Source organism: Embiotoca jacksoni, unplaced genomic scaffold (genome assembly GCF_022577435.1).
Source record: "Embiotoca jacksoni isolate LCO1_2020_lvr unplaced genomic scaffold, fEmbJac1.0.p SCAF_36, whole genome shotgun sequence".
NCBI lineage: Eukaryota > Metazoa > Chordata > Actinopteri > Embiotocidae > Embiotoca > Embiotoca jacksoni.
Window position 1 is genome coordinate 2,486,339 of NW_027185388.1, and position 21,347 is coordinate 2,507,685.

General features: G+C 43.3%; 2 protein-coding genes across 2 annotated transcripts; both read left to right on the forward strand.

Moving 5' to 3' along the window:
* Positions 1-1,561: 1,561 nt before the first annotated feature.
* pi4k2b (phosphatidylinositol 4-kinase type 2 beta) lies at positions 1,562-12,323 on the forward strand. The gene is made up of 11 exons (XM_069165933.1): positions 1,562-2,127; positions 5,941-6,092; positions 6,512-6,592; positions 6,816-6,935; positions 7,071-7,202; positions 8,122-8,275; positions 8,495-8,562; positions 9,016-9,118; positions 9,980-10,113; positions 10,222-10,281; positions 10,904-12,323. The coding sequence occupies exons 1-11, from the start codon at positions 1,755-1,757 to the stop codon at positions 11,075-11,077; spliced, it is 1,551 nt and encodes a 516-aa protein (XP_069022034.1). The 5' UTR covers positions 1,562-1,754; the 3' UTR covers positions 11,078-12,323.
* Positions 12,324-13,680: 1,357 nt separating this feature from the next.
* On the forward strand, positions 13,681-19,412 carry htra3a (HtrA serine peptidase 3a). The gene is made up of 10 exons (XM_069165973.1): positions 13,681-14,340; positions 14,961-15,066; positions 15,602-15,824; positions 16,107-16,301; positions 16,419-16,451; positions 16,921-17,029; positions 17,114-17,182; positions 17,272-17,329; positions 17,460-17,555; positions 18,110-19,412. The coding sequence occupies exons 1-10, from the start codon at positions 13,917-13,919 to the stop codon at positions 18,276-18,278; spliced, it is 1,482 nt and encodes a 493-aa protein (XP_069022074.1). The 5' UTR covers positions 13,681-13,916; the 3' UTR covers positions 18,279-19,412.
* Positions 19,413-21,347: the final 1,935 nt, after the last annotated feature.

Genomic DNA, 21,347 nt, shown 5'->3' on the forward strand with positions numbered 1-21,347 from the left:
TTTGAACCTGTCCATCTCCCTCTAATCTCCCCAGATCTCTCGCTCCTCCTATATCCCAATCTCACCACACTCCTCCTTCCCCGCCCTTCCTCCTTTTCTCCATGTCTCCTTCACCCCCCTAGCCCCCTACCTTGATAGATCACATGACTGCTGTGATACCAGCTGGCTGACTGCTCATTTGCATGTGTTTCAGCTCCACTCCCTTATTAGAGAGACGGGCGGTGATGGAAGGGCCGAGTTCTAGGTGGAGAGGGGCTCAGGGATGAGGGAGACTGTGGAGACCACTGGGTGATTGAGGGGCACTGGCAAGTTGAAAGAAAAGAAAGGGAGCACGTATTTATAGGGGAGATGGGGGGTGGAGAGAGAGAGAGAGGGGGGGGAGAAAGTAAAACAGAGGAAAAATTACCATATTAAGCCTGCCTAAGTTAATGCAGAGGTTATTCAATTTGCATTAATCCACCTTGGGTCCAAACTGGAAAATGGAGTTAAAATACAAAATTTCATTATCTCTCATGTGGTGGCAGCAGAAAAGGCCCATTTTGTGGACCCACTTTTAAGTTCAGAGACAAGCAGACACTGAAAACAATGAAACTTGATGAGAAAGTAAACAACTCAATATGATAAGTACCAGTATTTGACAGAAAATGTTTATAAAAAAAAAAATAAATAAAAGCAAATAGAGAGTATCATATGTTTCTGAGCACTAAATCATTTTGTGTGGGATTCAACAATGTGCAACTGTTTTCATTTGTGCATTGCTGTCGACATCTAGTGGCCATAACAGTTAGTGCTACATTTTTCAAGGAACAGTGAAGGCATCAGTGTATTCCTTTGCTAAGTGTTTGTAAAATTTACATTTTTATATCAGTGACTGACATATAATTTATGTTTGTGTGAGACAGCTTTATATATATATGTATATATAGCTAAAGTTTCCCATAAATCAAGTCTGCCCAGTATCTAGTTCACTGCCTCATCTAATTTGTAGACATAATCTAATTGAGAAAATTCTTCTTTGTAAAATGTTAGGAAAAATAATGTAACCTATTTATGTGAAATTACCTTGACTGTGTCTCTGATTTTATGGATTTGCATCAGATATGCTGAAGGACATAGAGATAAAAAAAAAAAAAGAAATGACACACATAGAAAGAGAAAAAAATTACATTATATCAAATAATGTTTCCTTGTTCAAAAATAGCAATTCAGCAGGGGACATCTGCACGATAATTAATATACTTAACTTAGAATAAATAAAATACGTTTTTATTGACTTTGAAAGCATGTTTGTATGGATTGAACCTGATTGACAACTGACATTATCTACAGCCTAATTTGTGAATGTCTTTTTTTTTTTTTTTTTTAAGATGAACAAGTAGTAGGAGATGTCTCCAATAGAAATGTGTGAAAGAAGTTTTGACGCGTCCACTCGTCACCAGAGATTGTGACGGAGTAACTTTTTTTAACGTGGAGTTTGCGCTTTCCGAGCGGCCTCTGAAGGCAACGTCAAGCCCTCCTTTGTATGGCGCACGCGCACAAAGGTAACTAGGAAGCCCAGAAGAGGAAGCAGGTTTGACGGATTATGTGGACACATCGGTGAGCGGAAGCAACCGCTTTCGATTCGTCTGTTTTGGGGGTTTATGCGCCCCCGGGGCGAAGAGCGGCTCTCGAAGATGAAAGGCTGACAGCTCGAAGGAGAAGTCAAACGCAATTCAACGTACATTTAAGCGTATGTGTCCAAAAACGGAGCGACCATGATGTCAGAGTGCGACCCGACGGAGACGGAGACCAGCGAGCCCGCCGCGTCGGACGCCGCGTCGGACGCCGCCGGCTCGGCAGCTGCGCCGGTGCTGGAGTCGAACTTTCCCGCAACAGACCCTCCGGCGGTTTTGTTCGACAGGAGCCGGATGGGTTTGGGGCTCGCGGCGAACCCCGGAGCCGCCGTTCGCATCTCGGACTCCCGTGAAAGCGTCCTGACCGAGCTGGAGACGGACGGCTCCGGGGAAGAGGCGCTGCTGTTGCCGTGCTTGGCCGGAGGCTCGACGTCTCCGAGGGGCTCGCATGAGAAGCGGAGCAGGCGGAACAGACACAGCTCGTCGTCGGATAAAGACACCTTGGCCTCCCCAGGTAAATATTCCGTGTCATGGCAATCTTATTATAGTAAGTACCGCTTGGATAAACAGGCAGTTAAAGTCAGGACACCTGATACCATGTCTTGTTTTGGTGCGTGCCATATGGTTGGGTGTTTGTTTGTTTTGTTTTGTTTTTTTTGGACTCGTATGATTCATGCTTCAAAGGCGGATTACTGTCACGTGACGAGATAACAGTGAATGCAACGTGGTCAAATCGATGTCATGTTATGCAAACACTCTGAAGGTTGCACTGGTGCTCCTTCTCTGGTGCTCCTCCTCTGGTGCTCCTCCTCTGGTGCTCCTCCACTCTGGGGCCCCTCCACTCTGGTGCTCCTCCAATGTGGGGCCCCTCCACTGTGGGGCCCCTCCACTCTGGGGCCCCTCCACTCTGGGGCCCCTCCACTGTGGGGCCCCTCCACTCTGGTGCTCCTCCACTGTGGGGCCCCTCCACTCTGGGGCCCCTCCACTCTGGGGCCCCTCCACTTTGGGGCCCCTCCACTCTGGTGCTCCTCCAATGTGGGGCCCCTCCACTCTGGTGCTCCTCCACTCTGGGGCCCCTCCACTCTGGTGCTCCTCCACTCTGGTGCTCCTCCACTGTGGGGCCCCTCCACTCTGGGGCCCCTTTCAAGGGTCCCGAGAACCACAACGTTGGGTATTCATATTGACTTGTTGCCTGGAAAAGTCGCCGGTCTTTAAGCAATCAGACAACACTGTGAATGTTATAAAGAAAAAAGAAAAAAAACATCAATATATCCATTTTACTTCAGCTTATCATCATGCATTGATCAGTTGCGGTGGGACTTTAACCTTGTGACCTGATCACTGCAGCCTTGCGCTCAGTTAACGGTGTGACGTCACTATAAAGAGCCATTATTCATACTTTTGTAAATGTATTGTTAAACATTGTGGATTAGTGCCGAAACACAATGAAGCAGGTCTTAAAGTTTCTGTGCAGCTAAAGACTCAACACTGCTGCTGCTGCAAAAAATACATTTAACATGATATATTTTGTGTGTGTAATGGATTATAATGTCAGTTACATATGCACATGACTTGGTTTTGGACTGGAGAAAGTCTAAAACCAGGAAAAAAACAAATACAAGGTGATCCAGTTGCCATGGAAGCGGCACATTTTGACCTAACAGCTAACTCGATTTAACAACACTCCCCCTCCTACTGCCCACCTTATTTTATTTTACCCTGCAGTATCATTTATTTGAGTATCACCATTCATTCCTTTTGTACATTCATTTCTACTGGTCTGTTTCTACACCTATTGTTCACCTGCCGCTCTTATCCGGCCCAGAAATCTAGGCCACAGGTAGAGACACCGACCCTGAATACGCAGGTGTTGGTCTCCCATTTCCTGTGGCCTTTTCAGGACTATAGTGCTCAGGTCTAAAATGACAAAACTGCCTCGCTAATTAGTAGTCACGTATCGTCTCCAATGCAAAAACATGGCTTTTTTTTTCCCTACAAGTCATTGATTCAATTTAAATGCATCTAACCTTTGCTTTACTTGTACTTGCGCTCGTCTCTCACAACGGCCAACGGTGGCAGGAAACGGTGTTTATTTATCTGATATGAGGTTGCACAATATAATCTAAGTTGATGCATTTTCAACAGCTTAAATAGAATGAAGTTTTTTAAAGCATGAAGGTAAAATCAGATCAAATCTATGAGCTTGCAATGGCCTAAATAGACAGTTTGTTTTCCCCCGGTGTCTCCACTCATCCAAACTGTAAGCCAGTTTTTTTTTTTTTTTTTTCCCAGCATAGCAGTGCTGTGACATGTCAAACACTCTGTGTGCACTGCAGGTCCCCAGAGCTCTGACTGAGCTCCCACTCCTGCTGTGAAAGAGCTTTCTAGGTCCCATTAACTGACCAGGACGTCTGAGATATTAAATATGCATGAGGCCGCCGTGCAAGCAGACACACAAAACACCCTGTAATCCAGTTCAGTGTAAAATGAGGGAATTTGTGGGGCGAGAAAACTGCTAAAATGTGTATTTACTTTCATTCTGGCCTTTTTGTGGGTGGGGAGGGGTGGTGGGGTAATGGGGAAGAAGCAGGCGGGTGAAGAGGCATCGCTGCATCATGCAATGATATCATCATAGACTTTCATCACCAATGCAGCAGAAGCACATGTACATCCCTCATCATGAGAGACACACACACACACACACACACACACACAGGCGGTCTCCTGCTGTAAACCAGGGTCTGTCTGCAGAACTTTATCATCATCTGTCTCTACCTACATCACTTTTATGTTCACTGTTCAATCAAAATAGGTTTGTTTTACAGTCGGCATCACCAAAATAAAAAAGCACAAAGTTGCCTTCAACATCTCTTGATTATCTTTGAGTTTAAACTATGTGTGCCAGTAACCAGTTAATGGGGTTTGTCTGGAGGTCCTGAGGGATGTTTTATTTAGAGCATGATCAGACCTACCGGTGAGACGTACTCAAGTAAGACTTGCTCTACTTTCAACTGTATGGTTTTAATTCATTTTTATATTCTGACTTGGACTAAGCTGGCACCAAATGGAGCTAAAAAAACCCCACAAGTGCAGCCTTGTTTAAAACATGTTCGGCCCCAATTCTTTCTCACCTCCTGCACAAAACTTTTTAGGCTTTTAGAGAGAGACGTCCGTGCTCATGTTTCAAGATGTTTGGTTTGGAAATAAACTGTACTTGAAGACGAATGACCCGGTATGGTAACAAAGGCTCTGGAGGTATTTCTGAGGCTGCCCTGTTTGGGTGTTTTTTTTTTCAGGACTGTAGGTGGGCCACATAACAAGGAAACTCTAACAACTATCTACTCTTTAATTAATCCTAACCACCCCCCCATGTAATATTTGTATATCTCCATCCATCTATTCTCTTCTTCCTCATTTGCATTTTTCATCTCTCCCTGGCCTTTCCAGTGAATTAGCTTCAAAGCTACCTTTTATTTCTCCTTATCTCTCTGTGACAAATGGCATGTTCACCGTCCCGCCGTCCCTTTCTCCAACCTTCCCTGCGTCTGTCCCTTCATGCCTCCCCCCCCCATCTCCCCCCCTCTCCCCCCTTTCCACCCCGCTGTGACTTTTGTGTGACTAATACCGAGCATATGGAGCCTCTCTGTCAGCTGACTGTTCTGCCCCCCAGCCGGGAGGAGAAGTTAGACCATGGCAGGTCATGTGCCAATCATCACAGGAATAATTAGCACCTCAAATCCACCAGAGAGGAGTCATGTCCAGAGAATTATATTAAAGCTACGAGGCAATAGAAAAGACCTTTTTTTTTTTTTTTTTTTTCAGAAAATCAATCTTTTAGCATAGCGGCCACTTCACAACATTTTGGTATGAATCTATTTACCAGCTGCAGCATCTCTGTGTGTAGTTGGTAAATTCTCTTTGTGAATTAAAATATGTGTGTTATAGTCCTGTTATAGACGCGCCACCTGTTTTTGCCCACCTTTCACCCAGTGGGTGATGGGAACGCTTGCAGCCTCCCACTTCCCACAACAGGAGACTTGGTTTCATGCATGAGATGAGGACGGTCCACATTGATCTTAAAATACATTGGGCTTCATCATAATTACCATTTTACCATTTAAGTTTCAGCACGTAATTTGTAAATAAGTAATTCTACCAATGTGTTTCAAGCATCTTTCTATTATTTTATTACCAGCATAATAATAATTCTGTATAATTGTTCCATTCTTTAGGAGAATACCTTCCTCTTTAACTGCAGCACATTCTCGTTGCCTGAAAAGTAAAAATGAATGTAAATAATGTTTGATTTATTCCCCTGCTGCTGTAGGTACCAACGGCGGGGACTTCAATCATTTCCCAGAAGATCCTGAGTTTGCAGATATTATCCAAAGGGCGGAACAAGCTATGGAGAGCGGCGTCTTTCCAGAAAGGATTTCCCAGGGGTCCAGCGGGAGCTACTTTGTCAAAGACCCAAAAGGGGTGAGCGGCGGGAATCATACACGAGAATGGGATGAGGAAAAGAAAAGATCATATTTAGAAGAGGAAATATGCCAAAATGTGTAACATTAAGGTTACTTTTGTGTGGGTCGGGTTTTCTCTGGAGCTGAGTGCAGCCATGCCATGCTCTCGTCGATGACAGATAGCCAGCATCACATGATTAGCATCACATGATTAGCATCACATGATTAGCATCACATTACCAAGTAACTACGGGGAGAGGATGTCGATCCCTGTCGCATTACATTTGTATTATATACTTTGACTCTGTGTTGTTTCATCGTGGTGAAGTTATGTCCTATTCTTTTAATGTTTTTTTTTTATTCTATTTTCTGGCGTGAGACACTTTTATGTGGAATTGCGTTGTTTGACTTGTTAATATTCCTCTTTTTCTTTGACAGAAAATCATTGGTGTTTTTAAACCAAAGTCAGAGGAACCTTACGGTCACCTGAACCCCAAATGGACCAAATACTTTCACAAGGTACGCCGTGTCACATGTCAAACATGTCTGTAAACAATCTGAAGGAGTACAAGCAGACATGCTTTTGTTTCAGGTTACACCGTTGCTTTTTTTTTTTTAATTTGTTTTTATCTCATTGTCTCGTTTATTTTCTTAAACTACAGAACAGTTAGCACCAGAATATGAAGTCACGTTAACATCTGCATCTCCAAAACTCCCTCCGTGTCCTTGTCTTCCTCGTCAGCTGTGCTGTCCGTGTTGTTTCGGCCGAGGCTGCTTGTTGCCTAACCAGGGTTACCTCTCGGAGGCCGCCGCCTCTCTGGTCGACACCAAGCTCGGCCTCGGCGTGGTGCCGAAAACCAAGGTGTGGATCTCGGAGCACGGCCTTTCTATTCCTGTGTAGAGATTTTGAATCAACAACATGGAAACAAACTCTGAAGGTGGATTCGTGTTAACTGATTCGTGCTGACTGAGTGTCTTCCTGGTTGTTGTTTTCCAGGTGGTGTATTTGGCCAGCGATACGTTCCACTACAACGCCATCGACAGAGCGAAGTCCAGAGGGAAGAAGTACGCGTTAGAGAAAGTCCCCAAGGTGGGTCGGCGTTTCCACCGAGTGGGACTTCCACCCAAGGTAACGGACCGGTACTCCTTCGGGGTCTAATGTCACCAACTTCACGCTGTTTACTGGAAGCAGTTCTTGAGGAGTGTAAAGTCTTCTCTTCTTCATTGCTGTCTGGTGTATTTGGTCATTTGGTCATTCAGTTCCTCCAGAGTTTTTTTGTGATTGTTGAAATGATAAATACTTGATTTATTTTTTTTTTTTTGTCAAAAATTATTGATGCAATGTGTGAAGCGTTGGGATTGGCAACAATTTAAAGTCAAAACAAAACTCTTTATTTTTCTAAACTACTACGTGATAAAGAGTTATGTGTAATCACTTCCTCACGATAATCTCACTGCACAGAAATAACCAGGAATATAGATTGGTTGATTATGCATTAATTATTGCTATTGCAAGATCACGTTTTCCCGTTGGGACTGTTATAAAAACTGTGTAAAGCTAAAATGATGTCTTCACATATACACTAGCTGAATACAAAAGGTGTCTCAGCGAGCGGAGGTCTCAAAATAGCTGCTGATTCAGCATTTTTATAGGACTGCATAACGCATCAAGACACAGTCTATTTTTGTGTTTTCTAAAAAAGACATTTGTTCAAATAAGTAGGTCAGAGGAAGCCCAAATGTCTTTTCTGCTTTGAATCGTGGTGCTTTCAAACATAGAATATTTTTTTAAATTTTTTTTTGTAAACTGTACTCGCGTACCAGTTTTAGCTTTTACTTACAATCGTGTGTAACATCTTGTTCAGCTGCCCGTTTGGTCCTCTGGATGATTCATAGCTTTTGAAAAGGGGTGGTTAGAAAAAAATGTTAGCAGGAAGTAAGAGCGAGGAATCTGGTGTCGTATTTCAAAGTGCACCGTGGCTGACATCACGTGTGTGTGTGTGTGTGTGTGTGTGTGTGTGTGTGTGTGTGTGTGTGTGCGCCTCCAGGTGGGCTCCTTTCAGCTCTTTGTGGAGGGATACCGCGAAGCCGACTTCTGGCTGCGGCGCTTCGAGGCCGAGTCGCTGCCGGAGAACATCAGGAAGCAGCTGCAGTCCCAGTTTGAGCGGCTGGTGGTGTTGGACTACGTCATCAGAAACACAGGTGGGGGGGGGTGTCTGTGTTGACATGTTAAAGCTGTCCCTGTGTGTTTTCCTTCTTCCACAATGTTGGCAGGAGTTTTTTTTTTTGTTTTGTTTTTTTGTTTGTTTATTGTGTTTGCACTTATGTTATATTTATTTGTAGTAGACCGCTGCTTGATCTCACTTTACCCACTTACTACATTTCATTTCTTTCTACTTTTATTCTCGTCTTCCTCCTCAGATCGAGGGAACGACAACTGGTTGATCAAGTATGAGAAGCCGGGAGAAGGAGGAGGTGACGGACAAAAGGTGAGCTTGAATCAACATGTACTGAAGGAGTGTTTCAGATGATCTGCAAAGTACATCTTCACTCCGCTTCATACCGTTCAACTGCACGAGCGCTGGTGTTATTTTCATCCGCGGTCACAGTTCATTTTATTTTATGTCTGCAAAGTGATTTTATTTAATGTTTTTATTTTACGACAGACACGTTTATACACTAATTCACAGACAAACACGCACATAAGCAGACGGTAGCTTCGATATTACAGGTCTGGAAATAACCCCGATGACCTCACCAAGCAGAACACAAGAGGACGGCCTATCATCAATCACTATTTGCCTCGTATTGATTAATGAGGAAGGTTGTCATATATATCTGTCTAATTAATGAATCGCCTCTTTTGAGCGATGATCAATAAGTCGCCCGGCCGTCGGTCATTAATATTTCCCTCTCCGATCTTCCCGTCCTCCTCGCTGCAGGATGCTGAGTGGCCGGAGAACAGCCCGGACTCCTGCATCAAGATCGCAGCCATCGACAACGGCCTGGCCTTCCCCTTCAAACACCCCGATGAATGGAGAGCCTGTACGTTCATCACTTCATTTGATTTGGCACAAATTAAAAACACACAAGATTTTACAAAATAAAAACATTAACAAAAAAATATAGGCTACGACAATCACAGCAAAAACAAATCTCTAACTCCCTGTAAAACCACCCAATTACTTTTATTTTTTTTTTATTTTTTTTTTTAAATGGCTTAAACAAACAAGATACAGCATGTTTATTAGTGATTTTTACCTTCAGACAGAGTCAGTTTAGTAAAGTTTAATATTTACTGTACAGATGTTATATTGGAACCTGTCATCTGAACTCCTGTCATGAAAAGCAAATAATTTCCATCTCATACATTTACTTATTTATTTTCTTTTTAAATACAGTAGTTTACTCATTCAACTCAGTCAGCCATTTAAATTTGGGTAAACCCTTTCTTAGCACTTTTAAACAATCAATTATCTTGCTTAAGGTAGAAGTGTGAAAAAAAACCTATTAACATCTGCAGCTTTCCAGTTTTCCATCCTCTTATCTTACAAAGTTGACGACATATATTCAATCCATTTTTTTTCCAAATTCTATTGAATGTGTCCAGTTCCACTCGGGTGTAGAAAGTCAGCTTTTCCTTTTCAACAATCAAATCGTTAAGAGATAATTAGTCTTTTTATTTTTATTTTCTCCATGATGGTCTCGTCAGTCAGAATTCTGGCAACAATTAAAGGACTTTTTACAGTAAATACAAACAACACGGAAAACAATGACAGTGTAAAACAGCTCTACACACTAACTAGACAGGAAAATAAAGTCCGAGGCTGTAGTGGGGAGGAACAGCTGTTTATCGTCATGCATGTTGGGATGAGGAGTAACTGTTGAGTTGCGTCCCTCCATCAGATCCGTTCCACTGGGCGTGGCTCCCTCAGGCTAAAGTGGCCTTCTCCCAGGAGACCCGGGAGCTGGTGCTGTCCCGCCTCTCCGACATGAACTTCGTCCAGGACCTCTGCGAAGACCTCTACGAGATGTTCAAGGTACAGAAAAAAAAAAAAAAAAACGTTAAAAGGTTGGCCGTGTTCCTAGACCCTAAAAGATGGAGATTAAAATGTAAAACTGACATCACTCATTTTCTTTGCCTGCAGACAGATAAAGGTTTCGACAAAACCATGTTTGAGAGACAGATGTCTGTAATGAGAGGACAGGTGAGTTGGTTCTATTTTTTTCTTCTTCTACCTTTTCTCCTTCCCTGTTGTGTCCTCTATTTTGTACTTTTTTTTTGTCCGTTTCCTTTTATATTCTCCCCGTGCTCTTGTTTTTTTCCCCTCTCCCACGGCCTACTTTCTCTCATGTTCACCGTGTGCTCTGTAAACTCACCAACACACATCTCAGCTCACCTTTGTGTTCTCACCTCTTGTCGTTCTGTTCCGCTCTCACCTTCAACATCTGTTTTTGTTTACGTGTCTTTATTGTGTATTTGCCAAACATGAGTGGTCAAAAGAGGACAGCAGCACACACTTCTCTCATAAAAGCCTCTTTTTTTAAAAACATTTTTTAATGTAGTTTCTTCAGTGAGTTGAATTTTTTTCAGATATTTTTTGGACTATGAATAATTGATCAGCCATTTTTTTTTTTTTGGTGCTTTACCAAAGTCTCTGCATGAGTCACTGATAATATTTTTGGACTGGCGGCTAAACATTTCAGATTTGATTTGCATGATCTGTGCTCCTTCAAACTGCAAGTTATAATCGCATTAATGATGTGTCTCGCATCTCTTTTGCATCGTGTTGTTTCCGTACTTCACGCTTGACTTCTGTTGGTTTCCAGGTGTTGAACCTGACCCAGGCGCTGAAGGACGGGAAGAGCCCGATCCAGCTGGTGCAGATGCCGCGGGTGGTGGTGGAGCGCAGCCGCTCGGGCGGCCAGGGCCGCGTGGTAACCCTGGGCAACGCCTTCACGCAAACATTTCACTGCAAGCGGCCCTTTTTCTCCTCTTGGTAGTCGGAGAAAGGCTGAAAGAGGGGCGTTTAGGAGAGACTTCTGCAACCGCTCTGTTTTCTGGGTTCAAACCTGAAACGAGGGAGGGACGACAATAAGAGAGAAGATGAGATTATCACGCTGGGAACTGTTCGTATTTGTCCCTGCGAGGAAAGAAGTAAAAAAAAAAAAAAAAAAAGGGGAGACGTGAATGATAGAAAATAAGAGGAATCATTTTTTTTGTGTGGAGAAATTGACTTTAGGCCTAATCCTCATTCTGTGAAGAGGGTGCAGAGATTAGCATACCGCTGTCTCCCAGAGAGACCTTGGGGCTGTTTGTGGTTACCATGGTGACTTGATTGGATAATCGGCTTTTTCACAGAGGTGGGCTTTGTTTATTGTTAGGAAGCAGAAAGGTTTTTTTTTTTTTTTTAACCCACCCAAAGTACCTACTGAAGTCTGATGCAAAGATCTCTTTGTGGGGTATTGGCCAAAGAACAAACACTTAACATACCGCAAAGTAACACACATGTGGTCCAGGAGTGTTTGGGGATCTGAAGGAACTGCTTTCACTGATCTCTCCAGAAAGAGAGTTTTTATTTTTGAATTTTTTCTCCCGGTCGACATCGGTCCAAAAAAAAATATTTGCTTTGCCTTGTAGGAAACACAGATGTGCACTTGCTCTGCTGAAGGTGTTTGATTGGTTCCAGCCATCGTTGGTCTTTGTACCACATCTGTCGAACAAACCCAAACCCAGTGTCTTCAACTCTCAGTACTGCCAAAAGCTGTTTATCGAAGGAATATTAAAAAAGCCTCAAGTAAAGGATATTGTTGAAACTTGAATTTAAGAAGGAGGAGGAAGACTTGGAATAAACACTCTGCTTGAATGTAACCTGTTTACGGTTTCTACACAGATTCTCGCTCCTTAACATTTCAATACAAGGAGACGCTGTCAGAAATAGACTCCTCATAACAAAGAATGTATTTGTTGTTGAACATGTATTTTAAATGCTGGCAAGCAGCTTTCTCTCGAACCTTGTGGTGTGGGTGTGTGTGTGTGGGAGGGGGGAGGGGTTAGGGGCAGCTCCCGTCCCCCCCTTTACAATATATTGTATGAAGAAGAAAAATCTAAATTGAGGACAATATTTCACAGTTTGCTCGATGCCGTTGTGTTTTCGTATGTATGCATCTTGAAATTTTTATTCCAACTCAGTGATTGTATGAGAAAAGCTGTATATTTAACAGATAAAAATAAAATTTGGCAAATTCAGATCTTTGTTTTGGTCAATTTTACATGTTACAGTTTCAAAGAAAAAGCTAATTTGAAGGTATAAAGAATGAAACGCATCGGATGGTACTGATTTGTAGCTCTGGGACGACTGTGTTCGTTTCAGCCTGGTGTTACTCCAAAGTGTACTTTGGTGAGGCCAATAGTACCTGCATGCGTCATCGCCAGGTGGTAGGCTGACACGGAGCCTCGCTTAACACTGCCCTCTTGTGGAAAGCTGTCCCTACACAGCCACAGGTTAAAAATACTCCACATGAAAGAGATCTTTTAATCTTTTTTTTAAGTGACAATCAGGTCACAACAACCTAACATAAAGTTTGTCTTCCTGATTCTGTACACTGCTTGTATACTTCAGAATTATTTGTAAAAAAAGTAGGCCTCTACTTTAGTTTGACTTCCCATTTAAGATGGACATCAAAGAGCCTAGTCCTCTATAGGTTTTTGACAAAGACTGTATATAAATGTGGAGTTAGCTTCCAGGTCTGTTGCAGAAGTGCCATAAGCTGCAATACCACCGAGTACCACTAGAGGTTGGGTTCAAAAAGCCTCCATAGACTCATAAAAATGTTCAGTCAATAAAATGTCTCCACCAGTTATCTCGGATGATCGAACGAATAACACCAATGTTTTGCTTTTTCAGTCTTTTTTTTTTTTTTTCAGGTGGTCTAAATTTTGCCAAAAGTAGGACAGGTATACAATGACAGAACAGCGCCCCCTGTGGAGAACATGCAATCTGCTAAATGTGTGTAAGTCACTGAGCTACGTAGCCAGCACCATAGTATCGAGAAGAAAAAAATAAAAATCTGTCTTCGTAGTCCACAGTTTTTCACAAATTATTAATACTTGTGTATTACTTGTGCCGATAACTTAACAATATAAATCATGTCACAAATCCAGAATCTGCAAGTAAGAGTTAACTTTATGTAAAAGACCTGCTGGGAAATTAAACATTTGTTTTAATTATTAAATAGGAATACAAAAGTGATATCGATTATAAAATGTTATGTTATTATCATATTTTTTAACGAAATGTCTGATAAGGCTAAAAAAAAAAATCTAAAGTTCTTATGTTTCAATTTTTTCAATATGTCAATCACCAGTTAAATGCAATCTAACTTTAGAAAACTCACTTCCTTTGAGGGAATCTCTAAAGGAGATTGAACCCCTTACTTACTTTTAGCTGACACATCTTTGAAGTTGTGCCTGTTATGTTGTTTTGTCTCCACTAGATGGCGCGCGTGAGCAGTTTCAGTTCAAGAGTGGCTCGCGGGCTCCGGCGCACTTCAAGGCTCTGAGTTTTTAGTCGTTCCCAAAACGAAGTGATGTCCAGTCATATGACTGTCAAAATATCTCCAGACACCGACGCCTCGGCTATGAGTTAAATCTAAACAGAGCTCTGAGTGCCAGCTGGAGGAACATTTTTTTCATAACCGGAGACTGTCGACTTTTATTCAAGGTCTCAACACAGAGAAGCAACCTGGATGTTGGATGTTTTTCACATGATCATTTAATATGACTTCATGAAGGGGTAAAGAACCATCTATCCGAGCTTCCTGACGCTGAAAATCCATCACAATGAACTCGTTTTTACTCGCAGCTGTGTTTCTCCTCGCGCGCTCCCTCGCCGAACCCGCGCGCTCCGGCAAGTGCGACTCCCGGTGCGACGTGAGCTCGTGTCCGAGCCCCAGCTGTCTCGGCGGGTACGTCCCGGACAGATGTAACTGCTGCCTGGTGTGTTCGCCGCGCGAGGGAGACCCCTGCGGCCGCAGGAACGACCTGCCCTGCGGGGACGGTCTGGAGTGCAAGCCGCTGGCGGCGGGGAAGCGGCGCGGCTCCAAAGGGGTCTGCCGGTGCAAGATGGGGCTCGAAGTGTGCGGAAGCGACGGGAAAACGTACGGTAACGTGTGTAAGATGAAAGCAGCCGGTCGTAAAGCTGCGCACAAGGGGAGAGCCGCAGTCAGCCAGGCGCACAAAGGACCGTGCTCGCCTCCAGGCGCAGGTAGGACCGCCCGACCTCCCATCCGGAGGGTGGAAGTCATTACATAGAAGTACTGGATGCAACTTCTGATCACACAGATGCGCTTTAAACGTTGAGGACTTACTTGTATAATGTGTGCTGCGTGGACATGAAACAGCCTCTTTACGGTGTAAACCACTCCAAAGCCAAACTAATTACAGACCCTGCATGTCGTGTCTTGACTTAAACTGCAGTTCCTCAACGCCACAACATCAAAACCACAAGTGGAAAAAAGCTGCAACAACCAGTCAGTTATTTTCAGATAAATCAGAAAATGAATCGCTTTTTTTTTTTTTTTAAAGCAAAAACAGTAAAATATTCTCTGATGTGAGTTTATTTAATTTCAGCGTGTGGTTTCTTCAACTCAGTATTGTGTTAAACTGAACAATTTGGGGTTTTGGTCTGACTGAAAACCTAATTTAAGATGTCACAATGAACTCTGGGGACCTGTGACAGAAATACACTCGAAGTATTTGAAATGAAATCTATAATTGAAGCCCATTTTAATATTCCAAGTTTACAGAACTAGTGTTTAATCTTGCAATCGTGACTGTGTGTGTGTATTAATGCATTAATGCAGTGTGTTCTTCATGTCGGTACAGGTCTGTCGCTGCTCCATCCCAGCAGCCCTCGCTACAAGTTCAACTTCATCGCTGATGTGGTGGAGAAAATAGCTCCTGCTGTCGTTCACATTGAACTGTTTGTAAGGTTTGTGTGTGTGTAAATGTGTGTTTGTGTAGCGAGAGGAACTTTCTTTAACGTAAAAAAGACACGCCCGTTTTAACACGTTAACTTTTATTTTAACCCCAAATTAAAAGCTGCACATTTGCGTTCTTTGTTGAAGCCTAATAGTTTAATCTCGTGTGAAAAATCTGGAAAGCAAACTAAGAAGTAATAATAATAATAACAATAATAACTATGCTGTTCAATAGATTTGCAGCTTCCTCTGTAAACTCGGGAACTGATACGTATGTGAGATTTCAGACTCGTATATGAATTTTCTAGGTGCTTAAAGTCCTGCGGGGCCTTTTAGGTTAGAGGTCAAAGGTCACTTCACAGGAAACGTTGGATCGGTCTGATAAAAGTGTCTCCACCAACCTGCTGCTTTGTCTTCTCTATTATCAGCAGAATAAAATCAGGAATCCGAAGCTTGTGACAACGAGGATGCAAAAAATATCTACAAGCAAAATACATGATTTCTGCCAGTATATCAGCCCTCGTCTTTTTTTAAATTTCTCTCTAGACATCCTCTCTTCGGTCGCCAGGTGCGTCTCTCCAGCGGCTCCGGTTTCATCGTGACCCACTCGGGCGTGATCGTGACCAACGCTCACGTGGTGACCACGGCCGCCGCGGTGACGGGGAGGCCCCAGCTGCGCGTCCAGCTCCACGACGGCGACGCGTACGAGGCCGAGGTCCGAGACGTGGACAGGAAGGCGGACATCGCCACCATCGAGGTCAACCCGCAGGTACCGAGCTTCGTGACTGGCACTTTTACAAGTCGAAAGAAAACGGGAGCAGAAGTTAAAACGCGTCCTGACGGTGGATCGGTGCCGACCTTTGGACGGGTTTTTTTTTTTGGTTTCTGCCAGACGTTTCATAAGACGGGCGGGAATACTTTCATCAACGCTGGCTCTGTGACTCACAGACGCGGCGCTGATGTGCGTATTCTCACACCCACATCTCAAATACTTGGAGGGTTTTGTAAGCTTTCAGCCCCCCCGTGTTTCCTTCTGTGTGTTTCCGAGCAGAAGAAGCTCCACGTGTTGTCTCTGGGCCGCTCGGCCGACCTGAGGCCGGGGGAGTTCGTGGTCGCCATCGGCAGCCCGTTCGCCCTGCAGAACACCGTCACCACCGGCATCGTCAGCACGGCGCAGAGAGACGGCAAGGAGCTGGGCATCAAGGACTCGGACATGGACTACATCCAGACCGACGCCATTATTAACGTGAACACGCACGCAGATACAATAATATACACCTGGATGTATGCACTACTGTAATTTCTTGTCGCGCTTTGACTCTAAAAGGATTTTTATTTTCGTATCTTTCACATGTGTGAGAAGTACGGCAACTCTGGAGGACCTCTTGTTAACTTGGTGAGTCCGGTGCTCCCACCGAAACAGACCGGTCCAACGTTTCCTGTGAAGTGACCTTTGACCTTTGACCTAAAAGGCCGCCAGAACTTTAAGCACTTGGAGAATTCGTATGCGAGTCTGAAATATCACATACGTATTGGTTTCCAAGTTTACGGAGGAAGCTGTGAGTCTATTGAACAGTACAGTTATCATCGCTCTATATTTTAAACCCTGGACAGTAAATTCCAGTTTAGTTTTACGTATTAAAAACAACTTAAACGGAGCTAAATACGAACTAAATGAAAAGACGGTATCGGTTTTAGAAACGGGTTTATTAGCAGATTTATACAAATGCAGTTTTACAGTTCCTACGAGCTTTTATTCAAATCGCCGTGCGACCCTCTCCGGCACTCGTCATGCGAGACAGAATAATTCGGCCCATCGGTTTGACTTCCTGTCCTGTGTACGATCGTGTGTTCTTCTCTTTCAGGACGGCGAGGTGATCGGCATCAACACTCTCAAAGTGACGGCGGGGATCTCCTTCGCGATCCCGGCGGACCGGATCAGCCGCTTCCTCAGCGAGTCGCAGACCAAACACGGTAAAGGCGGGCGTCGCCCTTCCAACGCGTTCACCGATTGAAGCGCTGATCTTTTCCGTGTTCATCGATAACATCTCCTCCCAGTTAACGCCGTCGTGCCGGAAAGGACTCGACTGCAGAGACGACTGACGCAGGAGCCGCAGTCGGACGCAGGTGAAGAGTTACCGACGAACCGACGCTGGTCGTCGTGGCAACATTATGACTGCTTACACATATGAGGAATGCTTTTGTGTCGTTTTCAGAGGTGTCAGAAGTGCAGAGATATTTTTTAGGCGTCAGGATGATCACAATCACCGAAGGGTGAGTCGTTACGTCCACACATCGGAAGCAGAAATGTAATTTGAGTGAGATAAGGATGGACTTAGTTAGTTGTGTGTTATTAGCATCAATACGAAGTAGTGGGATTCTGGTTTTGTCATTTGTGCCTCAGTCTCGTCGCAGAGCTGAAACATCTGAACCCAGACTTCCCCGACGTCAGCAGCGGAGTTTTGGTGCAGCAGGTCATACCTAACACGCCAGCAGAAAAGTATGCTCACACACACGTGCAAAAAAAAACAAGTGTACACACACACACACACACACACACACACACACACACACACACACACGTTTGCAAGCTATTCTTGTGAGGACGTTGCATTGACTTCCACTCATTGAGCAGCAGCCTAACCCAAACAGCAACTTTAAAAACAGCCTATTCATACTTTAACTAACCTCGAGGCCTGCTGCGAGCAGAGACTTGTAGCGTCCCCAAAACGAAGCACCGCCTTTGCACAATCTGATTTTTGTTCTTTTCAAGCTATTAATGAATGGAATAAACTCTGCGTCAATCTAAAAACCCTCTTTTTCCCCGCAAAGATTTAAAAAATTTGACAACCTGTCTGTCTTCACAACTTTCGTATGTGCGTAATATTCTGATGTTTTTCCCCATTAAGTGTATCTCGTTGTGTCCGTATGTGTGGGCTATAATATCACCTTATTATGAAGTGATGACCTGTTATTTAATCCATACGAGGCCCTCCAGCGTACCTCATATCGAGCTCTCGACCACAGTTTCCTTCCTCTTCCGTTGTTTTTCAGCGGAGGGATTAAGGACGGCGATGTCATCGTGAAACTGAACGGAGAGCTGGTTCGAACCACCGACGACGTGCGCGAGGTGCTGCGGAACGACCGGCCGCTCCTGCTGGAGATCCACAGAGGCGACGCCGACCTGCTGTTCAACATCCACCCGCGGCCGCTGCTCCGCTGAAGAGCAGGACGCTCAAGTTGTTTTGTGAACGGGAACAAATCCACAGACGATGTGCTGCGAGGAATTATGAATACACTTCATGTGGAAACATGAAGTGAAGTTGGATGGTTTTAGTTCCGATTTTTGATTAAAGCAAGAATTTGTCCGATGATGTATATTTGATTTGAATTTGCCAACATTTTTTTTTTTTTTTTAGCTTTGCTTTGGAGTTACAGTAGTTTATTACAAACACCCAAAATACTTCTGAGTACAATCTACTGCACTGATACTGAAAGAGTTTCAGAATAAAAGCCTCCAAAGAAAGGATCCGTACGGCCGTCTGTCTGTCTACATTCAGCAGCTGTTGTCCAGAAGGCAGGTTCCACTCCTCCGTTTATGTTTTCTCATTCCTCCACTTTCCTCCATGTCCTGAAAAAAAAGATGCCCCCCCTAACTTAAACAAACTTAAGCCAACACACAAACACACACACACACACACACACACACACACACACACACACACACACACACACACACACACACACACACAGCAAAGTCCTGTTACTGGAGGGAAGGGTCACTTTTCTCCTCTCCTGTTTTGGTAATGGAAATTCTCATGCAGAACATTATCTGAACCTTGAGGCGACGCACTCTGGCTTTAAGACAGGAATTCCTCGCACAGCTATTTTGGTTGTTGGTGTTTTAGATCATTTAAATGCAGCCTGAAGTACTGACGGTATATAACGTGGCCGCATTTGCTTCAAAGCAACATGAAATGCAATTAAAGTTGACTGCCTGCTCGCTGGTTTTGGTATTCAGGTGATCAAAAGTGAGATTTTAACTTTCAAGTTTTTGTTGTGCTTTTTAATCAGCCAAAATGCACGAGATCATAATGCAAAACGAAGAAGCAAAAATGCAGGACGATGAAGTCCATCTAACTTACTTTCTGTTTAATAAAACAAACTCTCACCGAGGATGTCTGTGGTGATGGAAGAGGGAAGGTCGTTGCTTTTTCTCTTCATAAAATGAAAACAGACCGCAGTGCTTCCACGTGAGAGTGAAATGATTCAGCAGGTTTTTAATGTGGCGGGTTTATTCACTGATGTACAAACTAGTTCACAGGATTTGCAAATCAATTCAATTCCCTTTATTGGCATGACGTTTGGATTAAAAAGTAAATCATAGAATATAAATGATAAAGTAATAAAGAGATTAATAAAATCTTACAATTCTGAAAAATGTCTTACTTTGTTAGCAGCTGTGATTATTTGGGTGAATTTATGAAGAAGTCTTCTCTAATTTGTTTACATTTTGAGCAGAAAAATAATTTCAGTTTCAACATCTCCTGTTTCACATTCCGTTTCTTCTGTGTAGCCGTTGTCTTTCACGGCAACTCGTTTCAACGACAAGTTTGTGATCACTGATTCTATATTTGATCAGGGTTTGTCTTTTTATAGGATGTTTTATTTGCTAATTGAAATTGCAGCATTTTCTTTTTTCGATGAATTGATTTGAAATTTCCGCTGTGAATGAATTAGTCGCAGTGGCTTGACATTATGTACTATGTGAGGATACTGATGTCTCCTCCTGCGATGAAACAAAAAAAAAAGAAGAAATGACCCCCCCCCCCCCCCCCCCCCACTTGAAGTGTGCCTGTGTTGTGCACAGCTCATAAAACGCACCCGGACAGACAATCCTTCCTGCTCATCGGAGCAAAGTCTGCACCGTGTTACTGTTGGCTGCGACAAAGACAAAAAAACGGGGGAACAAAAAGAAAAGAGAAGCCACTGGAACCACAAAAAGAAAAAGGACTCCCACTGTGGACAAATTACATCTCTCCCACCTTTAACTGGCTCCTCTGAGCTGCACTGACTGTGTGCATGCGTGTGTGTGTGTGTGTGTGTGTGTGTGTGTGTGTGTGTGTGTCACTGACCCACTTGTTTGAGTGTGTTTGGTGTTTTCTGCTGTTACGTACAGCAGAGCAGCAGAGCAGACCGAGGACGCAGCTGTTAGTCCTTATAGAGACATTAAAACAGTCTCTGAGCTCAGGCAGAATATAAACATCTCTATCTATCTATTACAGAGGCCACCTGTTTCCATCATACAATTATACATATATCTATTTCCACATCAGCCCCTCGTGTTTACATTGTAGATGAGTTCAAGATGTATAACTTGCTTAATGTGTTGCCATCTTGAGGCCAAATGGAAAGGAGTTTTTTGGTTTTTTTTTTAATAATCCCATTTTTAAAATCTCAAACGGACCACTAGATGGCGTGTCGGGTACAAAGATTTGCTCCTGACGTGGCAATTGCTCAGATGCTCAAATTATAAGACTACACTGCACATGAAGAGCTACTGAAGCAGTCTATAAATAACCCTGCTTTTCTGACTGGGGACTTTTGAAGTTAAAGTAGGAGGCACAGTTTTAGCATTTCAAACTGCATGCAGGATTCTCGTATAGATCTGCATTGAGAAGTGCTTTACTTCTTTAAATGCCCAAATACACTACTGTAACGCCTGATCCGTCATTATAAACTGGCAGAACAGTTTATTAGCTGTTAAATCTCCCGTGGGATCTACAAACCTGGGTTTTCCTCCATCCAGTCCAAGGATTGCTGTAATTTGTGGACCATGTGGTGTAATACTTTTACCATGAAAAGTCACATTTATTGCTGAAGTATCTGATACTGATGATATTTACCCAACTAAGGTTAAACAACTGTATACTTTTTAGATTAAAGGAGGCAGAATAAGCAGATTTAGGGTATTTAGGTATCAGTTTTTATAGTCTTGTGAGGACTTGTCACTGATTGTTAGATTTCGTATGACTTGTGATCAGCCATAAGATGGAAACCACTAAAACATTATGTATAATACAGCAGCCCAGCAATAAATCTTCCCTTCATCAGGTTTATAATGTTAAGTTATTGATTTATTTCAATGCTCATTGAGACTGTAATTTGTAGTGTTGTTAAACTGCACTGAGTTATACTGAGTGGTGTTCCTAATATTTTGCTTTAGGGCTGACTGCTCTATTGGTTTTCTTTATGGCTGCTTCTTCCTGTATTTGTTTTTCTTGACTCTCCT

Excerpts from the sequence above, each read along its gene's own strand:
- pi4k2b (XM_069165933.1), top strand. The coding sequence starts at position 1,755 with ATGATGTCAGAGTGCGACCCGACGGAGACGGAGACCAGCGAGCCCGCC. Across the intron at positions 6,593-6,815 it reads GGACCAAATACTTTCACAAG|CTGTGCTGTCCGTGTTGTTT; the intron begins GTACGCCGTGTC and ends CTTCCTCGTCAG. Across the intron at positions 8,276-8,494 it reads CTACGTCATCAGAAACACAG|ATCGAGGGAACGACAACTGG; the intron begins GTGGGGGGGGGT and ends CTTCCTCCTCAG.
- htra3a (XM_069165973.1), top strand. The coding sequence starts at position 13,917 with ATGAACTCGTTTTTACTCGCAGCTGTGTTTCTCCTCGCGCGCTCCCTC. Across the intron at positions 16,302-16,418 it reads AGACCGACGCCATTATTAAC|TACGGCAACTCTGGAGGACC; the intron begins GTGAACACGCAC and ends ATGTGTGAGAAG. Across the intron at positions 17,556-18,109 it reads CCTAACACGCCAGCAGAAAA|CGGAGGGATTAAGGACGGCG; the intron begins GTATGCTCACAC and ends GTTGTTTTTCAG.